At 35.8% G+C, this 20,932-nt stretch overlaps 2 protein-coding genes across 4 annotated transcripts; one reads left to right on the forward strand and one right to left on the reverse strand.

Annotated features, from left to right (window-relative positions):
- Positions 1-498: 498 nt before the first annotated feature.
- Positions 499-4,678, forward strand: LOC101217290 (gamma-glutamylcyclotransferase 2-3). Of its 2 annotated transcripts, XM_004145316.3 has the most exons (8): positions 503-771; positions 849-925; positions 3,240-3,293; positions 3,552-3,608; positions 3,705-3,748; positions 3,861-3,932; positions 4,113-4,192; positions 4,276-4,678. In XM_004145316.3, exons 1-8 carry the CDS (start codon positions 663-665, stop codon positions 4,353-4,355), a joined length of 573 nt encoding a protein of 190 aa, XP_004145364.1. In that variant the 5' UTR covers positions 503-662; the 3' UTR covers positions 4,356-4,678. The 2 variants fall into 2 exon arrangements, with proteins under 2 accessions (XP_031737316.1, XP_004145364.1); XM_031881456.1 differs by lacking the exon at positions 3,240-3,293 and having other exon boundaries at positions 499-771.
- Positions 4,679-5,905: 1,227 nt separating this feature from the next.
- LOC101217045 (DNA ligase 1) lies at positions 5,906-15,012 on the reverse strand. 2 transcript variants are annotated; one of them, XM_011650892.2, is made up of 9 exons: positions 14,788-15,012; positions 9,664-9,769; positions 8,208-8,524; positions 7,692-7,797; positions 7,278-7,601; positions 7,122-7,201; positions 6,907-7,031; positions 6,348-6,590; positions 5,906-6,172 (listed from the first exon to the last, which is right to left on the reverse strand). In XM_011650892.2, exons 1-9 carry the CDS (start codon positions 14,910-14,912, stop codon positions 6,150-6,152), a joined length of 1,449 nt encoding a protein of 482 aa, XP_011649194.1. In that variant the 5' UTR covers positions 14,913-15,012; the 3' UTR covers positions 5,906-6,149. The 2 variants fall into 2 exon arrangements, with proteins under 2 accessions (XP_011649194.1, XP_004145363.1); XM_004145315.3 differs by having other exon boundaries at positions 6,330-6,590; positions 14,788-15,011.
- Between the last annotated feature and the right edge of the window lie 5,920 nt (positions 15,013-20,932).

Genomic DNA, 20,932 nt, shown 5'->3' on the forward strand with positions numbered 1-20,932 from the left:
AGTAGACTCTAGAACTAATGTCTTGAACCAATTCTCTGTGTTCGACCCTGGATCATCCAGCTAAACCTAAACATGTTGTTCATTTGCACTTAGACGAACAGTAGGAAAACTTGTACTCAACGAGAATTTAGCTATTACGCGATGAAAATGTACCTAGTGAGCATTTCACATGCTATGATCATGACTCATGACTTATTGCATAGAATTAATCGCATAATACAGAAATATAGGGTGAGCATTTTACTCGCGATGAACCTGCTTTGTGACTTATTGTGATGACACTATACAAATGCAAAACTAATAAGTCCCAACACAACGATATATTTACAAAACTTGAAGATGGCTAGATTTCCATATATTCTCTTCCCTTCTTTCTTTCTTTTTTATCTTTATATTTTATATTTTGTATTTTTTTCCTTTTTCATACCCATGCATGTGTGTATTATATAATTTTAAATTAAACAATATATCAATTATTGGTGTAGCCGAATACAAATTCCCCACGTTGTTTCTTATGATTCGGGACTTATCGATTTGCCCTTTACCAATTGGAAGAAAATCTCGCCTCTGGCCCCCGCATTTTCCCTCCGCACCGGAGCGGAAATAGGACTGAACACACGCCTGAAAATTGCGAGGACGTTCTAAGAAACGTCAGACCCAAAATGGTGATGTGGGTATTCGGGTACGGCTCTCTTATTTGGAAAACTGGCTTTCCCTTTGACCAAAAATTACCTGGCTGTATCAAAGGCTACCGCCGTGTCTTCTATCAAGGTCCTCATTTCTCTCTGCTTTTTCGTTTTTTTTTTTGTATCTTCCATTCTGATTTGTGCGAGTTTTTTTGTTACTAGGAAGTACTGATCATAGAGGAACTCCTGAGTTTCCTGGAAGAACTGTGACATTGGAGGCTGCGGAAGGGGAAGTTTGTGTATGTTCTTTATAACTCCCTTTTTTATTTTTGTGCTTAAATCCTCTTTTGGTAATGAATTGGGATTCTTGGGGTTAGAGGTTATTGTTATCCAACATTGAAGAAGATGGGAGTATTCACAATAAATTACACCTTTTGGATTTGTCTGTGTTTGGCTGTCTTTCCATTTGAAAACCATTTGGTTTTTGTTCTTTTTATTTTTAAATTAAGTCTATAAACACTTAGTTGCGGTCTCTTGATTTCTTGCTCTGTAATGATTTTTCTCCGATGTTTTAAAAAACTAAGTTAAGTAGAAAACTAAAAAAATGTAGTTTCCAAAGTTTTCAAAAACAGTCTTTGGAATTTGCCTTAAAATTCAACTCTGGCATTTAAGAAAAATGCAAGTCATAAAGTCATAGTAAGAAATCGAGAGAAAATAGGATTTAATTCTGAAAAACCAAATTGTTATTGTGAGATAGTTGGAGTTGTCGTCAGCTGAATATTGAGTTTCTTTGGGTTCACTGGAACTTTAATTCTTATATCCCACTGGAACTTTAGCTACTGATTGGATTTTCTTTTTCTTCTTTTTCTTCTTTTTCAAGTAAACCCTAAAAAGGATGGGCTGAGTTATCGAATTATGATTTGTCCTCTTTCTTTCTTTTGTGTTCTTCCATTCTTCATCTAATGAAAATCCTGTATTGTGTGTTTGTATGTGCTGGAGGCTTCATGTTTTTGGAAAGTTGGAGGGGAGTTAATATGTCTTTCTATTTAAGCACTGAGAATACTTTTTCCTTTTTAAGAGGAAACCAAACTTTTCTGTCGACAAAATGAAAAGAGACTAATTACTAGAATATTTAATGAATCATTGGAAGTTATTGATCTTTTGGGTACAAAGTTGGTGATTGGTTGATGCTAATCTGCATTCTAGTTTATTTATTTTTATTTTGGAAGAAAAGGAGCTTTTGATTTGATGGAATGCGTTGCAAATAGTTCAGGTAGAAGATGAATAATATTTAGATTACTCGATAACCTTTCGCCCAATTTATAGACTTGGTACAGTTGGGATGTTATTCTTCAAGTTCATTTGTCATCTTTATGAGGGTAGGGTGTTGTAGCCGACAGGGGTCTCCATTGGTGTAAAGGGGACTGGTATGCTAGGATCATTGGGTGGCTAGACATACAGATTTGATGGCAGAAGCGGTGGTGGCCGATCGGAATTAGATGGCAGAACATAAATCGGGGCATGGGGAGCAATATAGGCCGCGGATGAAGAAAAGGGTTGGACAGATGGGATGGTCGGCGCCGTCTGAGGACGAAAACCAGGCGGTGGTGGTCCGGCGGCGGCGCAGACGACTGCAGAAATGATGAAAAATTATTTTCGGACGTTTTCTGTAGTCGGCTTAATAATTCGTCCATGGCAGCACTCATCCGAGCATTGACAACAGCAACTACGGCGGCACTAAAATTGATGGCTATGCCTTCTGTTTGATTTTCACCAGTAGTTTGGTTTTCTGGGGTTTCTAGGGTGTTTTCATTGTCCCGCTTTGATACCATATTGAAAGGAGAGACAACAAGTTCACACCAATTTACGTGGAAACCCGAGTACCGGGAGAAAAACCACGATTGTTTGTTGTTATTATTTTCTAATGAATAAAACAATAGGTACAAGGGAGAATAAATAGAGTATACAATGGAATAAAAAAGGAAAAGATTTAGGAAAATAATGAAAACATTCCTATAATCTTTCCATAATTATTCTAGGATTCTAACAAGGAAAAAGCCTAGAAAAAAGGAAAGAATTCCAACACTCACGCCAAAATAAAATAAAAAGGTGACTCTCATAGGCTCGAATGTCTATGGGTATAAAAGGTCTCATGTTCAAACCTTTCAACAAGCATAGTATATAAAATCTTTGATGTTTGCCAGATTCATGCTTTTGAGTGGGCATGAGGCTCGAGTATGGGGGCAGCAAGCTCCAGCTCCTAATTATCAAAACATAATATATATATATATTATAAAAAGAGTACTATAATAAATACCACCTGACCCTACAACATTTAGGAAATTAATTCCTAGTGGTGGCCACTATAGATTGAACCTTTTAACCTCTTAGTTATTAGGACTGTCTTTATTTTTACTAATAGGTCAACCCATGATGGTTGGCATAATCCTCTTATTATAATCTAGTGAAGGCACAAGTCTCAAAGCTAAAACTTAGAACCTTGCCACCAGCCTCAATAGTCTTTTAAAATATTGTATGAAAACTGTTTTGGATCCTCTTTTCAAATCAAAATTATCATAGTTAGAGTAACTCGTTCATTTTTGGTGGCCATAGTGGGGTGTTGCTTACAAGATCACCAAAACGGAGGATAAAGAAACTGCACTAAATGTAAGTTCTCTTTGAACTTGTCTTTCCAGATGTTATCCTCTCCTTTTGACCGAGTCTGGCTCATGTTTATGTTACATAGTAGTTTTTATCTTCACTTGCATTTTCTGTATGGCGAGATTGCTCCAAGTCTATTCCTTTATCATTGATCTATCTGATCTATCAGCACTGAGTATGGAATTGTTCGACAAAGTTATTTTATGCAGGAAAAACACTATATCTTGATGACGTTTATTCTGTTGTTGTAACATGTTCCCATAGCATTTGGAAGTGAGGGAGAAACAATATGATAGAAAAGAATATGTCGACTTTTTTACCGTAAGTTTCTATTCTTTGAAGTCCAAAGCACCTTTATCATTCTTGGTTTACTTGCTCCTGTTAGCAACCCTCGTTGAAAGCCACTCAATTTTTCAGGACCCCATGGATACCACCACCCCTGTTGTTTCTGGAGTAATGGTGTAAGTTGGTATACAGTAATAATTAAATTCAATTTTTTTATTTAAATTAATATTTTCTTTTTCATTTATTTCCTCCTGGATAAAATTAGATGTTGCGAGTTCTATGTTGCAGGTATATTGCATCTCCGGACAAGAAGCTAAACAAGAATTACCTTGGCCCTGCGTCTATCGAGGAGATTGCTAAGTATGTATCCGTTATCAATATCCTATACATTGTGATGTTTACTGAGATAAAAACAAAACTAGTATTGTTCATTGTACACCCTAGATTAATCAACCGTGATGAGATAATCTATTACAAAGCATAAGAACTAGAAAATAATTTCCTCCATTAATCTCACTAGTCATTACATTGAATCTACAGACAGGTAGTTCATGCGGAAGGACCTTCAGGACCAAACAAGGACTATATTTTTCAACTTGAAAAGGCTCTTCTTCAGTTTGGTAAGCCCCTGGTACTGTTATAGAAGATTGATTCTGATCTAACTTGATATTTTTTCTATTCTTTTCAACTATTCTTTCCTTAGGATGGGATGATAAACATGTAACCGATTTAGCAAATGAAGTTAGAAGCCTTCTTTCAGATGGGAAGCAGACTGCTGCTTAGCATTCAACATCAAACTTAAAGCTCGATTAATTTGTAGATAATTTTTGAGGCCCTAGAAGTTGTATTGTTAGCCTCTTTCCTATCATTGTCAAGTGATATTTAGTCCGACTAGAGGGTGGTTAGATGCATCTTTATTCAATTATTGTTGCCTCTAATGGCAAGTAAAGGTGGAAACTTTCTTAATGTTAGATATTTAGGGGCCGTTTGGGAGAGGAAAAGGAAAAGAAATGACTAATCCTTTTCTTGTTTGGGAAAAAATTACACTTAATTTCTCTTATTTTTTCTCTTTCCTCATTTATTATTTCACTTTTCTCACTTAATCATTCTATTTTTCAACATAATCCTTCCATTTACTGGTATAATCTTCTCTTTCCTCTCTTTTCTCATTTGTTTCTTCTTCTCGCTTATTGTTCTCATGAAAATAAAATTAATAAATGAAAAAACAAATCTTGAAAATGAAAAAAAAATCGAATTCAATTTTTTAGTGTATAAGATTGACGATACAAATTTAAAATACAAATTTCTTTTTGTATTCTATTTACGGTATAACTTGAAGAAACATATTTTAGATGAAAAAAAACGTACTATTTGTTTGTATTGTGTACGAGAAATGAAATATAAACATTATTTTAATACAATTTTTCATCATTTTAAAAAAAACAAAATAAATAAGTTTAGACAAACGTAAAAAAATATTAATACAACTTTTATTTGTATTTGATTTACTGAAAACATTCTAAACATTTCTTATACATTGAAAAAAAATGTAATTCAATTTTTCTTTAAGGTTGTCATAGAAAAAGCAAATATTTGCCATAAATAAATAAAAAAAAGCTATAAATTAAAAAAAAAAAAAGACATATTTTTTAATATATTGAATTTATGGTTCAAATTGAAAACAAATGAAAAATTAAATAATAAAAAAACTTCCCTTTTGAAAGTGTATTAAATGGAGGTTACAAGTAAAAAATATACAAAATCAATAAAAAAAATACAATCTTTTTGTGAATGCTTGGATTACGATACAACCTAACTAAAAGAATGAATTTGAATACAGTTTTTTGTTGTAGATGTTTTACGGTACAAACAATTTACACATACAAAAAATATTAACACACTTTTAATGAAAAAATGCAATTTTTTTTGTCATAATCCTTCCCACATAATTTTTCTGCCAAACAAGGATTATAATAATCCCTTTTATAATCCTTCTGTTAATCATTCCCTCAAACAAAGATTATAAATAATCCTACATATTCCTCACAATGAATTTTTTCTCCAAACAAAGACTAATAATCCATTCCTCCACCTCATCCCCATTTTCCTTATTCCTTTTCTTGGATTCCTTTCCTTCTCTCCTCAGATTCTTTTTGTCTTAAATGATGAATTATCAAGTTGGAAATTTTATCTCAGCAGATGCGCAATTATGCTATGCTGAGACACAAACCAATGAGCACTTAAACTGTCGTTCGTAATGTCAAAAGGTTATGAGTACATTGCATCTTCAACTAATTCAGTCCTACCACTGACGTATAAAATCAAAGTACTAATTTGAAACGAAGGATAAATCAAAATTATATAGGTGTTCTTTAATTTGTCTTTATCATGAAGAGTAAAAAATATTGTACAATAACACTACGTCCAATCTCCTAGATATATAGCTCTAACATCGCTCAATACAAGCTCTTCAATAAAACTAAGAGATAAGGGAACTACATAGAGAATTAGTTTACACTGGATCGTTTCAACGTTGATCAAGGATCAGATGCCAGAATCTTGGATGCTTTTCCTGTTTCAATCACTGTCTTCATTGTCATCTGTAGGAAAAGCACATAGCCGAGGGTGATACAACAAAACCAGAAGCAGAATCAATCAATCACCAAATCAGATTTTAAAAACAATCAAAAGCTTCTATTCAAAAATATGATGTACAAAACCAGCATGTCAAGTTTTAAAAAGTGAACGGTTTGTTACCCTCGTTAAATTCTTCACCTTGGCTTTCATCAACATCGCCATTATCCTCTTCCTCACCGTCCTCTTCTTCCTCGTCTTCTTCTTCATCATCCTCCTCCTCATCTGCATCATCGCCATCGGTTTTAACTGGTATTTTCGGTTTTGGAGGTGGTGCAACATAACTGGTTGTTGATCTTCTACGTGAACTTGAGACAATATTACTTAAGTCGATGCCTTCAAGTTCTTTGGCCCTTTCCTTCTTCTTTTTGACCTCCTTAATTTCTGACATCAGATAATGTGCATGATTTTGATTAAGAACAATAAAATAGTAATGAAAAGCTACAAACTGCTGCTATATCCGTAGTGCTAGTATGTTTACTATTCTAGAGCCATCAGCCACAAAGGGTAGACCTGACAACCCAAAAAAGGCCCACCAAAGAACATATTTTACAAATTAATATAACTTCTGCTACATATCTTTTTCTTATATGAAACTAATTTCATTGAACTGAAATTACGAGAAACCAAGCCCATAAATAAGATCGTAATCTACTTTTTTCCCCACATCCAATAGTACCACTCCATTCCTTTCATTCACCTTTTTCCGTGGAATTAGCAGATAGTCCTTCTCTGGATAGTATCCCCTCCAACTCCTTTATAAGTTGTGATTCACGTTTGCTTTCAGGTGCCTGCTTGACTTTCTTATAAATCGATGGAGGAACACTGTATGCGAAATTACTGATCTTAAATCTTAATTCTTTACACATCAACTCAGAAATTAAGCATGTAATTGGTGAGAGATAGAAACAAAACCTCATCCCACATGATTTGATAACAGATTTCAAGTGCTCAACACGCTTGCCATAGACAGGAGTGGAACTTGAAACTTCCTTCTGTGAGGTTTAAAAAAATCACCCGGAATTCAATATGTTAATTATTAAATATAAGAAAGGAGAAAATGAATCTAACCTTCACAGGTTTTTCATTAGATGAACCAGATCGACCATCTTCAGAGACATTTCCACCACCTTCATCACTATCCTCATCTGATGTATCCTGGACATGCTTGCTTTGCTTCTGGGCAGAGACAGTCTTCTTTGTAGACCTTTTCCGCTTTTTTGTTTCATTAGAGTCCGGTATTCTTCCTTTAGTTGCATTTGTCTTTCCAGGGTTTACCTCATCGTTTTCCTCCTCACTGCTGCTCCCTTCAGTAGAATAAGAGCTTTCTTTGCTGATCTTTTTCGGAGATTTCAAATTAGAAACTTGTTCAGCAGCTTCACAAGAAGTCAATATCTGATTTTAATATTCATAAGAAACAATTTATCAGTATGGTTGTTGACATTATTAGCCTAGAGAAATGGGTACTCAACAGGATTGACTCACCTCCTCTACTTGTTGGCTTATAAACTTCTTACAACTGTCAAGAACATTTTTAGTGAGTTTAAGGTCATCCTCCAGAAGGCGGCGAACTCCAGCCATAGTAACTTTCCTGAATAAACACATTGTTTTTACTATTTATTTGTTTCCTATCAGATTGAAGGACAGGAAGAGCATCTATGCAAATAACATTAAAACAAATAGACCTGTCTCCATAGAACAAACATTAAAACAAGTAATAATTTGAGGCACAATGACTTTATGAGTACTTGATTAGCAATTCTAATACCCACTCTTCAAACAATCTCTTTTTCAATTCCACTATGTTTTTAGTGAACTAGAAGTAAATCAATGCATTATGAATTTCTAGCAAGAACAATTCCATTAGGATGTTTTTCCAAACCAATTTTGGACTTTAAGAAAGCAACGAGGATCAAAATACAGGAAAAGGTACATAGCTATGCAAAGGAATGAAAATTCATAGCATAAAGATGATCCATAATGGAGAAAATAATAACTTACTCTGAATTAGCTTTAAGATAAGAAGTTCTTTTTCTAATCGCTTTCATAATTGTACTCTCACTAGGAACATCTTTGTCATCTTTGCCTTTGATTCCTTTGATTCCATCAGATTCAACATTTTTTGTGCTACGTCCTGTGAGAAGGCCCATAACTGGAGAGTCCTCCATTTTTTCCTCATCTTCCAAGCAAGGTTCCTTTGCACCTTTCTTGGACTGATGCCCTTCAGGTGATTCAGGCGCTTCTTCTTTATTTACACTTTTCCTCCCTGTCAACTCAGAATCCTTGGATACATTGTCTTCCAAATCAGCTTCTAAGCACTAGGATAAAGAAGGAAATAAAGAGCTCAATTCAAGGATGATGAAAGATGTCCAAAAGACATTTTCTTCCAAGTACTCAAATAACTAGAAAATATAATAACATTGTCATCATGAAATTTTTTGGACAATATTTGTGATCAAGAAATTTAAAACTCTGAATCTCAAAAGACGCCTCATAAAGTATTTGGAGCATATTACTTCCAACTATGATCATGTTTCTCAATAAGAAATCGACTTCGTTGAAGCATATATTAAATAGTTACAGAAGAAGCCACCAAGGCTTATAAAGAGATACCTGAGTGCATGGTCAACCTAGGACTATAACTGCAGAACAAGATAGAAACAGAGAGAGTACACCAAGAGAAGGCCAAAAGATGAGTGATGTCCCACCGCACCCAATCTCTCACTCCTCTCCAAAATTCTAGAATTTTTCTCATTCCACATCTTACCAAGTGTGGCTTTCGTAGTCACCATCCAAATGATATTTGTAGACTTGAGTTTGGATGCCACACATCAATTGTATAACATTCAGATTCATACACATGGAATCAACAGGAAATCCCAGTAGAGTTCAGTAAACTTACTCAATTACGACATAGAAGATTCACATGATGAGTATCACATGCTAGTGACAAAATGGTCTAAGGGGTTGTGTTAACAAGTTTAAAATTCTTCAAGGAGGGTACCCACGAAGAGTTTGAATGACCAAGAAGCAAATGAATGAGCTAACTTGATGAGGTGAACCAATATTCGTGCCAATAAGGTATAGGTTCCTTCTGTGATTTTTGGGTTCATTGGTCTGGATTAATAATTGGCGACATGATATATATACCTACAAGATCACAATTCTTATAATTTCTTATGTCTACATTCGTATTATATACCTTTGTCAACTTGACTTCAGCTTCTAATAAAACAGTGTATTAACAAAAGAAAAGATAAAAACCACTTATTCCTTGAGGCTCTGGTCTCTCAATTATCATCTTTCCTTAAAATATAAAAACTTATCAAATATCAAAACAAAGAAATAGATATTCATATACACTTGACATGATATCATAGAGCAGAAGGCATAACAGAAATAGTATGCCACCTCCTAGAAAACCAAGATGTCATAAAGAGAAATAAGAAAACATTACCTTCACCAAACACTGCTTGACGTATCTTTTGTGTACATCTAAAGTATACGTCTCCATACACAAGTCCTTTTCCAACAACCTTCTAACCCCCTCAAATGTCAAAGAGCTGTAACCAATAACAGACAAATGAATAGCAGATTGAATAAAGGTATCAAAGTTTTTAATATTCTTATAATTAAGGTTTATAAGATAATAAAGTAATTGTTAAACGATAAAAAAGAAAACAATAAGTTTATGTGTAAAACCCTATAACTGGGAGAAAAAACCACGATAAAGAGTCGATTTTTATTATTTTCACACACCAAAAGTTACAAGAGAAGAAACTAGGTGTTAAAGCCCTAATACAGAAAAAAAAAGAAAATTTAGGGTAAAGTAAAATACTAAAGTACCCCGAGACAATAAACTATCAACAAAGTCCCTTGTTCCAACACTCCCCCTCATGTTGAGCATAGATATCAATCAGACCCAACTTGCTAACACATGAGAAAAAACTTGGCTTGAGTAACCCTTTGGTGAGAACATCAGAAACTTGTAGAGAAAATGGAATATATGAAATACAGATACTGGTCCAGTGTCTCTTTTATAAAGTGCTTGTCAAATCTCCACATGTTTCGTTCTATCATATTGTCTAGAATTATTTGCTATGCTTCTAGCCAATTTATTATCAGAATAGAGCTTCGTAAGAACAACCCAATCAGAGTGGGTATGAACCTCAATGCATTTCCTGTGAGTTTTTCCTTTACCCGGAGGAGCTTTTCAAATACCTCATGTTGAGACGGGAATGATCATCAACAAAGGACACAAACCAACGTTTTCACGAAGAGGTGGTAATACTCGAGGAACCCCAAACATCACTGTGAATAAGGGTGAAGGGCTAAGTAAGTTTATAGGTTGAGATAGAAAGATGACCCTACGGCTTTGCACAATGCACACATCACAAGACAGGAGACATCAACTTTATTAAATAAGCAAGGCGAAAATGCTACAACATACCATCTTTTGTTGAAGTTGAAAAATAAGAAGACATCTAACTAGTCCTATAACAATTCCTAAAGAGAGCATCGTCATCAAGGAATTAGAATCCCCTATTGTGTCGTGAAGTGTCAATTGTCTACCTCGAGCTCAAGTCCTAAAAGAAAACATTATCTAGTGAGAAGGCCAACTTGAAAATTCAGATATCCAGTTATCTTACTAATAGATAGTAAATGTGGTAAGATATTTTAAGTACATACAACACATTTTGTAAAGTTAAACCAACAAAGAGTGAAATATGACCCTTGCCCGCAATTGGAGCAAGGACCAATCTGCAATCTGAATCTTTTCATTACCAACACTCGGAAGATATAGTAGAAAATTATCATAAAATCCAGTCAAATGATCTGTAGCCCCTGAAATCAAGTATCAATGGTTTCTTGCCATTTATTAATTCCTAGGTAGGTTGGTCACTATGGATTGAACTCATGACCTCTTAGTTAGTTATTGTGACTATGTCTCCTTTTTTACCACTAGGTCAACCCATGATGGTTGGTTTCCCTATCTTATTAATTAGCAATGATTGACGTAGGGAGTATTCTTCTTTCCAAATGCACTCTTGAGGATCCCCTAGTTTAGGTCTTGGTATCTCAACACTTGATACCCAAACTTGTGATGCCCTTAAGATCCTAAAACCAAGAGAAATAATTTTGACCATTCAATTTTTCTCCTACAATTAACCCCATGAAATTTCCCATACAGCTACAAATAGTTTGCAGTAGGAAAAGTGCTTAACATCTCTAAATACATCGGTAGACTCAAAGGAACGTCAAAATTCACGGTACTAAAAATTATGTTTGTGGAAGCATTTAGGGCTGTCCCAAGAGAGCAATTTGTTGCTGAAAACTTGTGTGAAGATTAGCCAACTGTTGTTGTACCATTATCAGAGATAAACCAACCAAATCTTGATGTTCATAACTAGGCAACGCAAGATAAGGAAGAACTGGTTATTGCGAGACGCTTGTGATAAACCAACCAAATCTTGATGTTCATAACTAGGCAACGCAAGATAAGGAAGAACTGGTTATTGCGAGACGCTTGTTGCCACGACAGAGGATTTATCTCTGTGGTAGGCAGATGACGAATTTTTTTTAGAAATAACACATTTTTGGTTTTATATTTCAAAAGTAGCACAGTTTGGCCCGGGATTAGATCATTTAGCTCAGGATCATCTCAAGGCAACTTTGGCCCGAGATCAATGACATAATTGCTTCTGTTTTTAAACTCAGATACATCTCAAGGCAATTTTAACCCGAGATCATATTGCATAATGCTTTTGTTCTTTAGCTCGAAGACATCTCGAGGCAACTTTGGCCCGAGATCAATCGGGATCAGTGACATAATTGTTCTATTTTTAAACTCGAGAACATCTCAAGGCAACCTTAACCCAAGATCATAATATATAAATGCTTCTGTTCTTTAGCTCGAGGCCATTTCGGGGTAACTTTGGCCTAGGGATCAATGACAAATTGCTTCTGTGTTTCAGCTCGGTACATCTCGGGTCTCGGGGCCAAGATGGCCCAAGAATAGTTAACCTAAATGCATTTCCAACTCAGGGATTCCCGTGGCAAATTTGGACCGAGAAGAGTTCACCTCAATTTCTAAATCATTTAAGTTACATGATTTCAATATATAAATTACTTTTGTCAATCTCATCAGTTTTTTAAGCACGCCACACAGAATATTTGGAGTTTAGTGTTTTCGAAGAATATTTAAGGTTCAAAATACTAAGGGTATTTTGATCATTTTATATATCCCTTTATTTTCAAGTTTATAATAAAAGAATGCACTATCTCGGTGATCACTCAGCCGAGATTCACTAAGAAATTTCCTTCAAAGAGTTCTTTAAAATTTGGGAAGATTCTCGAGGTAGATCTCAGGCCAAGATTGACCTCAAGAAAAACAAAACTACGAGTTTTCTAAAACTATGCTACTTTTGAAATATAAAACCACAAAGGTGCTAGTTTTGTCAATTTCCCATAGATGACTCACTAATCTCAGTTCCACAGTGTATGTTCGATTGGTGGCGCTAGAGTTGGATGGATATGCAAGAATTGAGGATAACAACCAACAGCGGCTTGGATGGCAACAAAAATGTCAAGGGTGGAAAAATCAACGACTCCAGCTACGACATTGACGACGGTGGTTAGAGGCCCCATTGGCAACTGTGGCAGAAGGGAGGCTGGTGCAAAACTAAGGTTATCTTGCACTGGTTTGTTTTCACCAATGGCATCTAGAGTAAAAAAGGCCACTAGATTTATGTAGAAAACCCTAGAACAGGTTGAGAAAACCATGCAGATGGTCACTTTCATTATTTTCACACACTTAGAAAGTTACAAAAGAAGACAACTTTATAGACTTTAGCAAGCCCTAATCCAAAAAAGAAAATAAACCTAGGGTAAAATAAAATACTAAAATACCCTCGGGGCAATTAACTATCAACAAAGCCCCTTGTTTCCAACAGTAATAAATAAAATCTCTGGCAACTGAAAACTTATAAGCTTCCAGTTATATTGCTCGGTGACTAGTAATACACTCATACTTTCACATTATCCAAACTTTTTAACCAGTAAATAATGGTGGTTAACAACTTAAATTCATTTTGCGAACATTGTAAGATTTTTAATTATACAAGGACAGCTATCTTGAGCCCATAAATAATCTCCTGCCATTGAGTGTGATATCAGCAGCTCTTACAAGTTGAAAGTAAATTGCGAAAATTTTCAATTGTGTGAAGTAGAGCAGCATCCTGGTGTCTTATCCTTCAAAAAAAAATACACCATCTTTTGAAGGTATTTTTAAGAGAGAAAAAAGTTCATTCAAATCCACTCACATTGTTGATCTACACAACCTGCAGTCACGACAATTGCTCTATACCAGATGTTTAAATTCCAGCTAGTTTTAGATCTATGGCACAAAAATACTTGTCTAAGGGCAAAAAAAGTTCTGCTTATTCAATAAACAGCAAAGTGAAATTACGTTTGGTAACTGATCTTAAAACCCCTTCTCTCTTGTTTTCTTAGATGACCTGTTTCTGAGTCATTGGCGGCTTTAAAAAATCTTTCAGTTCATGAAGTTGTAAAAAGTGACATGAGAGAAAACAATGTTATCGTTATTGTCAAGTAGAGCTCAATGGTAAGTCCTTAGAATGTAGGTTCAAGTACCTGAACTGCATTTGCAATGTAATATTCTAGAGAAAAAAAACTGAATTTTTATCAGCCGCCTGTCCATGGTTATTAAAATTAGTTCTGGAAAAAAAAATCAACATCTGATATGAAATTGATTTCCAAACCAACTACCAGTGACAAAGGAATTATTTAGGAGACCACCAAAACATGGCTAACACTAGCAGTTAAGAATTGTTGGATGTATGAGAGATAAACTACACAAGTATCACGTATTTAGTATTTAGTTGTTAAAAGTGCAGCCTAATTCAATAATCTTTCCCCAGTGCATGAAAAAGAAAAAAATGGAATCGAACACTATAATTATGTCAATTCAAAAATTAACAATTACAAACAAATGTAAATGTTATGTTGCTACACACGTACAGACATGCAAGAAATTGACGTGAACGTTATGCTTGTCGTGTTTTTAGACACGAGCCTACATGATTTGATATCAAACACTAAAAGCCGCTTATACAACCGCCTAAAAATTTAACAATACCGAGAAGAATGGAAGAGGTAGAAAAATTCACCTCTTTTACAGATTCCACGCCCAAAAGAAACCCTAGAGGCTAAAGCAACCACGAACTTAAAAACAAGAAACTCAGCTGACGGAATAGGTCCGAAAATTTATACGAGTCTCAAAACGTAACACACATAATTAAACAAGACAAGGAAAATATTACCAAGATTTACAAATAGGAAAAGAAAATCAACTAGTGGTGATCTAATAACCATTTTCGGAAGTGCAGGATAAAACATAACAGCATCATTAACAGCAACTGAAAACGAGAACACCAAAAATGACAGAGAATAACATAAACATCTCCCAAGAAACATAAACTAAAAGACAAGCTTGACAAGTCCACACAGAGGAATTACGGTGATGGGAATGAGGAGAAATTGAGAGAAAGAAAAAGCTCACTCGGCTTGTTCCTTGAAGTGAGAGATGCGAGAGCGCATAGCGTTATGAATCTTCGTCTCTATACCAACAGCTACATCCATGGGTTCTTCTTTCGGAGTATCGTTGCCTTGTAATTCCTCTGCCATTTTGCTGTTCCACGACTCGCACCGATTGTTGTGCGAAGAAAGGAAATTATGGGCTCTCGAGTGAAGGTTGTGTTAGGACTTTCCAAGAATGACTATGCTTGACAGGTAAAAAAGGGGGAGATTTTTTATACTGTGTGGGCGCTCATATAGAATGAAGATCACGCCAAATTTTATTTCGATCTCCACTGTCCGTTTGTGTGAAATGAGAAGCCTTTGGAAAAATGTTGACTGACTATTTAGAAGCCACGTCATCTTCGGTTTTCTTCAACCGGTTCAGTTGGATTTTGGATGGTTGATGGAAATTTGTAGGCTATTTGCATAAGTAGTCGTCATTGCCCATTCTCGCTTTTGAATAATTAAGTGGTTTTTCTAAATAGAATTAAGTGTAAAAATGTTTAGATGGTATAGAACCATTTTAAAAAATGAAAAGGCTAACAACGTGAAATAACAAAAATACTCACCATTAATTAGTTGCATGTGCATGAAAAAATGATTTTGTACGATCTCGTAGCAAGTTTAAATGATCTTGTACATTTGTAGAAAGTCTAAATAATCTTCTACCATTCTAACTAGTCTAAACAATCTTCTAGCTAGTAAGTCTAAATGATTTTACACTCAATCTAAATGATCTTATACCAAATTAAAACGATTTATTAATGATAATAATTTATCTTTATCTATCTGAGATAAATAACTAAATTTGTCTCCTGCATTTGTTGACGAATTCATGAGAATGGAGTGAACTTTTTTTATTTTGTTACATACGTCGTTTAAAAATGTTTAATTTAGGGATGGAGGTAATAAAATCCTTAAATATTTAACCTCGGTTGGTTTTGAATATTTTTAAAAGCGTGTAAGAGCCAAAATTAGGGCGCGTATGATACACGCGCGTCTACTAGAAAAACCATGAATTTTTTTTGCAGGTGACGAACGAAGGGGAGCTATGGTGCAATCGGTGTAAACCCCAATCGGCTTACGATCAAATCTGATGCTATTCTAATCCATTAAGGCTTCTCTGGTGAATATTCATCATCGTTTTTCATGGGTTTAAAAGTCTTCAGTATTGATTTTGTTTTTCAATTCACTGTGAAGTATTAGGTGTTAATCGGTACTCATTTTTTATTCTTGCTTGAGTTTCTGGCTGAGTCTTCCCCTGTATGTGCACGATCTACTTTCTTTGTTAATTTTGACTGGTGAAGATCGTGGGGGCTTTTGTGAATAACGAACGGCATGAACTGAGATGTTGCCAAAGATGGGTGACTTCAAAGGGAAGAAGGCTGAGAGAGGAATAAGAAGAAGCTCAAGAAGTATTGGTTGAAGAACACAAGGAGTTTGCAAGATCAACTTATTCATAGTTCACTAAGCACATCTCTGGTTTTTTATTGATTACGAACTACACAAACAGAATTAAGAGGTGAGGTTTAAATTTACTCAAAGCTAATTCATTTTCAAACAAACTTTATGAAGAAACCTTGAGCAAATTCTTATGTTCATTTGGTAAATTTTGACAAAGAAAACATGACAGGTTGTTTTCACGCAAGATCAGAAAGTCTCTGGTTTGTTTTGTATTTTAGGGTGTACCGATGGAGTTAGAATATGTATTTGGTATGGTTGGAAATATTATTCAATTTACTACAACTTTTCTGAATAAACCATGAATAAAAAATGACTAAAAATAAGTTAAATTGCAAGGACAAGCTAAAGGGGTCGTTGTACCCGCAATTGTTGGAGTGGTTCAATTTCGAGGGATGCCTGAGATTATACACAGGGAATAAAATTTACATGTCTTGAGATAAGTTTTAAAGGACCTCAAAATGAAGATTTAGACCTAAATAAATCTCATTTTGGTTAAGTACTGGAAGAGTTATGATTATTTGAAGTTTGTGCTGTAAATGTGGAAAATTCTGAGAAATGTGTAGAGTATGGATTATTTTTTTTAAGGATAGACTTCTTTAGCAATATCCTTAATGAGCTATGTCAAGCATAATATTTTAAAGGGCACTTGCAAAATGGCAAAATAAGTTATAATAATTAAGTTCATAGCACACACATTTTATTATTTGTGAAAATGGTAAAAACGAAACCTAGCCCACACATCAAGTGGTAAAATGTCACAAATGCCCTTGTTACTAATATACATTTGATACACCTCATCAGCATTGGCCCAATAAGCCTCACATTTCAGGGGTAAGATCCGGTGGATAGCTGGGAACACACGGTATAAGATGGAATTGATTCCTACCCGCTTTAGGGTTAGTAGATAGGTTGTTCTCTTAAACACTGAATCCAAGTCTTGAACAAGGGGCCCCACCCTCTCATTGGCCCGAGAGGGATTAAGTTTATAAGTTGAACCTTAAACCAATTGTTTAATAGTGGATTAGTGGGACTTAAGGAGCAAGATGTAATCTTGGGAGTAAAACAGTATTTTGACCCAGCCAAGGTTACGAGCAACCTGTGAAGGATTAACTTACTGATTGTGGTTTTATCAAATGGACACAAATATATCTATAGTGAAGGGAGTGCAACTATGGGACTTTAGTGGAATGACCCATTAGTTAACGAATGTTGATTAACTCGGTCTAAAAGAGTTTAGCTAGTTAATCTTGAATCGTTGGAGCCCATGATCTATAGGTCCATTAGGTTCCCCTACTAGCTCATTTGGTTTAAACTTATAACATTGTGATGAAATAAGTCGAATTGTTCGAATTGGGAGAAGAAAGAGAAATCAACAAATATAGTGATATAGTCGTCGGTCTTCTAATTAGAAATAGAGCTTTATGTTTTACATACTATAAGTATGAATGTGGATTCATACTATAAGTATGAATGCAGATTCATACTAAGAAGCTCAGAATTGATGGAATTGGTCAAAAATTGTAAAAAATCAAAATGTTGATTTTTGACTTTGAAAAGTCAAACTTTGACTAGCCTTGTATTCAAATGTGATTTGAATTTTGAAAAATGAATGCGGATTCATGCTCCGGAGGTTGGAATTAGTCAAGACAGACAAAATGGTAAAAGTCAAATTATTGACTTATTTTGACTTAGAAAAGTCAAAGTATGACTTTTGACTTGAAATATCTAATGACCATTTTACCCTTGGACTAAGTTAGTGGGAAAATCCAACATTTTGTTGGATAATCCCACTAACTCTTAGTGAGATATGTGGCTATATGAGATGTAGACACCTAGCCCACTAAGTTCCACTAATTGTTAGTGGAACATTAGGTTTTGAGATTTGGCAAATTAATTAGATTATAAATAGGGGTGTTTTCAAATGGTTGAAAACTTTTGCCTTTTTTATCATTCTCCAATATCTCAACCTAGAAAAAACACTTCTACCTTCCAATCTCCTTTTATCTTCATTACTTTCTAACCAAATTGGGTCACACAACCCGATTCTTTGTCTAGAGGATAGTAGTTGAGTACTAGTGGTGGTCTCAGTTTGAATTGGTAAGGAGATATCGAAGTTTTTTTGAAAGCTTCAAAGGTAATATTTCCTAAAACCCTAATTTGATTAGTTTAGGGTTACATGTTAATTGTGACAATTAGGGTAGAAATTTGATTCTTTTTCTGTTGTGCATGTCTTAGTTCTATCACTGGGTGGTCCGATTTTAAGTGATATCGAAGTTTCTTGCCGAAAAAAGCTGAACGGTGATGCCCCATACTCGGTTTCTTGGTTCCGTACCAAAACGTGGAAGAAAGGGCAAATGGCCATGGAATGGAACGACCCAACTTAAAACGGTGCCGGAGGCCTCGAAAGTTCATGTTCAACTACTGGGTGGTCTGATTTTGAGTGATATCAAAGTTTCTTGTCCACAAAAGCCGAACGGTGATGCCCTAGACTTAGTTTCTTGGCTCCGTCTCAAAACGCCGAAGAAAGGGCCAATGGCCATGGAAAGGAACGACCCAACTTAGAATGGTGCTGGAGGCCTCGAAAAATCATGTCCAACTACTAGGTGGTCCAATTTTGAGTGATATCGTAGTTACTTACCCACAAAAGCCAAATGGTGATGCCCCAGACTCGGTTTCTTGGCTCCGTCCCAAAATGCCAAAGAAAAAGCCAATGGCCATGGAACGGAACGACCCAACTTAGAACGGTGTCGGAGGCCTCAAAAGTTCACGTCCAACTACTGGGCGGTCCGATTTTGACTGATATAGAAGTTTCTTGCCCACAAAAGCCGAGCGGTGATGCCCGAGACTCGGTTTCTTGGTTCCGTCCCAAAACGCCAAAGAAAGGGCCAATAGCCATGGAAAGGAACGACCCAACTTAGAACGGTGTCGAAGGCCTCGAAAGTTCGCGTCCAACTACTGGGTGGTCCAATTTTGAGTGATATCGAAGTTTCTGGCCCACAAAAGCCGAACAGAGATGCCCTAGACTCGGTTTCTTGGTTCCATCCCAAAACGCCGAACAAAGGGAAAATGGCCATGGAATGGAACGACCCAAATTCGAACGGTGTCGGAGGCCTCGAAAGTTCACGTCCAACTATTGGGTGGTCCGATTTTGAGTGATATCGAAGTTTCTTGCCCACAAAAGCCAAACGGTGATACCTCAGACTCGGTTTCTTGGTTCCGTCCCAAAACGCCGAAGAAATGGCCAATGGACATGGAAAGAAACGACCCAACTTAGAATGGTGCCGGAGGCCTCGAAAGTTCACATTCAACTACTAGGTGATTCGATTTTGAGTGATATCGAAGTTTCTTGCCCACAAAAGCCGAACGGTGATGTCCCAGACTCGGTTTCTTGGTTATGTCGCAAAAAGCCAAAGAAAGGGCCAGTGGCCATGGAAAGGAACGACCCAACTTAGAACGGTACTAGAGGCCTCGAAAGTTCACGTCCAACTACTGGGTGGTCTGATTTTGAGTGATATCGAAGTTTCTTGCCCCGAAAAGCTGAACAGTAATGCTCCATACTTGATTTCTTGATTCGTCCAAAAATGCCGAAGAAAGGGAAAATGGCCATGGAAAGGAACGACCCAACTTAGAACGGTGCCGGAGGCCTCGAAAGTTCATGTTCAACTACTGGGTGGTCTGATTTTGAGTGATATCAAAGTTTCTTATCCACAAAAGCCGAACGGTGATGCCCTAGACTTAGTTTCTTGGCTCCGTCTCAAAACGCCGAAGAAAGGACCAACGACAATGGAATGGAACGACCCAACGGGCATCTGGGCGTGCCATGGGGCTATGTCGTGGGCTGACACTCGAGCTGTCATGGGCACTTGTCGTGGCATGCATGCGGGGTCTGTGAGCTGTCCTTGAGAGGTGCCTGCCAATGCCGTGGGCATATGACGTGGTCACCCTTGGGTTGTCTCGGGACCATGTTGGGCTACTCCTAGGCCATGCTAAAGGAGTCGTGGCACGTATTGGCGCAATTTTGGGGGTGATTTTTGGGGTCAAAACTTCACACGTGACATCAAGCTTACTTCTTTTCATTTCTTTCTTTTTTCTTCTTCTTTCTTTTTCCCTTTTTAAATTTTATCTCTAAACCAAACTCCAACTAACTCTAATTTATGTTTAGGAACTTGTAATTTTGGAGTACAATATAAGTATAATTGTTTGTGTTATATTGTTTTTTTTTTATTATTACTATTAAAAATAGCCAAATCAATTAAAATATTTATAAGGTATTTTAAAATTTGATATTCGATAGATCGATCAATGTCACTAAACATATAAGGGTTTATCAATATCTATTATTAATATAATATAGTAAATATTTTGACGAATTTATTATTTTTGATAGTTTTGTTCTATTCTTTTTTACATATATTAAATATATAAAATATCAATTTTTTGAAAATTTCATATAGGATTATTAACAAGTTTAACAAATAGATAAAATGATTTTCAACATTATTCTAATACTATGCTTTAAATTATGTAAAGATAAATCTCTACAAATCATGGATGAATTATTTTAGAATGGAAAAGAATACAAAAATGTGAGTGTTGAGCAAGAAATTTTGACCAATTAAATTACGTCACATCATCACAGTAAATAGTGATGATTATACTTTTGT

The sequence above is a fragment of the Cucumis sativus genome, chromosome 2 (genome assembly GCF_000004075.3).
Source record: "Cucumis sativus cultivar 9930 chromosome 2, Cucumber_9930_V3, whole genome shotgun sequence".
Classification (NCBI taxonomy): Eukaryota; Viridiplantae; Streptophyta; class Magnoliopsida; order Cucurbitales; family Cucurbitaceae; genus Cucumis; species Cucumis sativus.

Coding starts and splice junctions, on each gene's coding strand:
- LOC101217290 (XM_004145316.3), top strand. CDS start 663: ATGGTGATGTGGGTATTCGGGTACGGCTCTCTTATTTGGAAAACTGGC. Junction 772..848: donor CCGCCGTGTCTTCTATCAAG/GTCCTCATTTCT, acceptor TTTTGTTACTAG/GAAGTACTGATCATAGAGGA. Junction 3,609..3,704: donor AATATGTCGACTTTTTTACC/GTAAGTTTCTAT, acceptor TCAATTTTTCAG/GACCCCATGGATACCACCAC.
- LOC101217045 (XM_004145315.3), bottom strand. CDS start 14,912: ATGGCAGAGGAATTACAAGGCAACGATACTCCGAAAGAAGAACCCATG. Junction 7,602..7,691: donor TAAGCCAACAAGTAGAGGAG/GTGAGTCAATCC, acceptor TATTAAAATCAG/ATATTGACTTCTTGTGAAGC. Junction 7,202..7,277: donor CTAATGAAAAACCTGTGAAG/GTTAGATTCATT, acceptor TAAACCTCACAG/AAGGAAGTTTCAAGTTCCAC.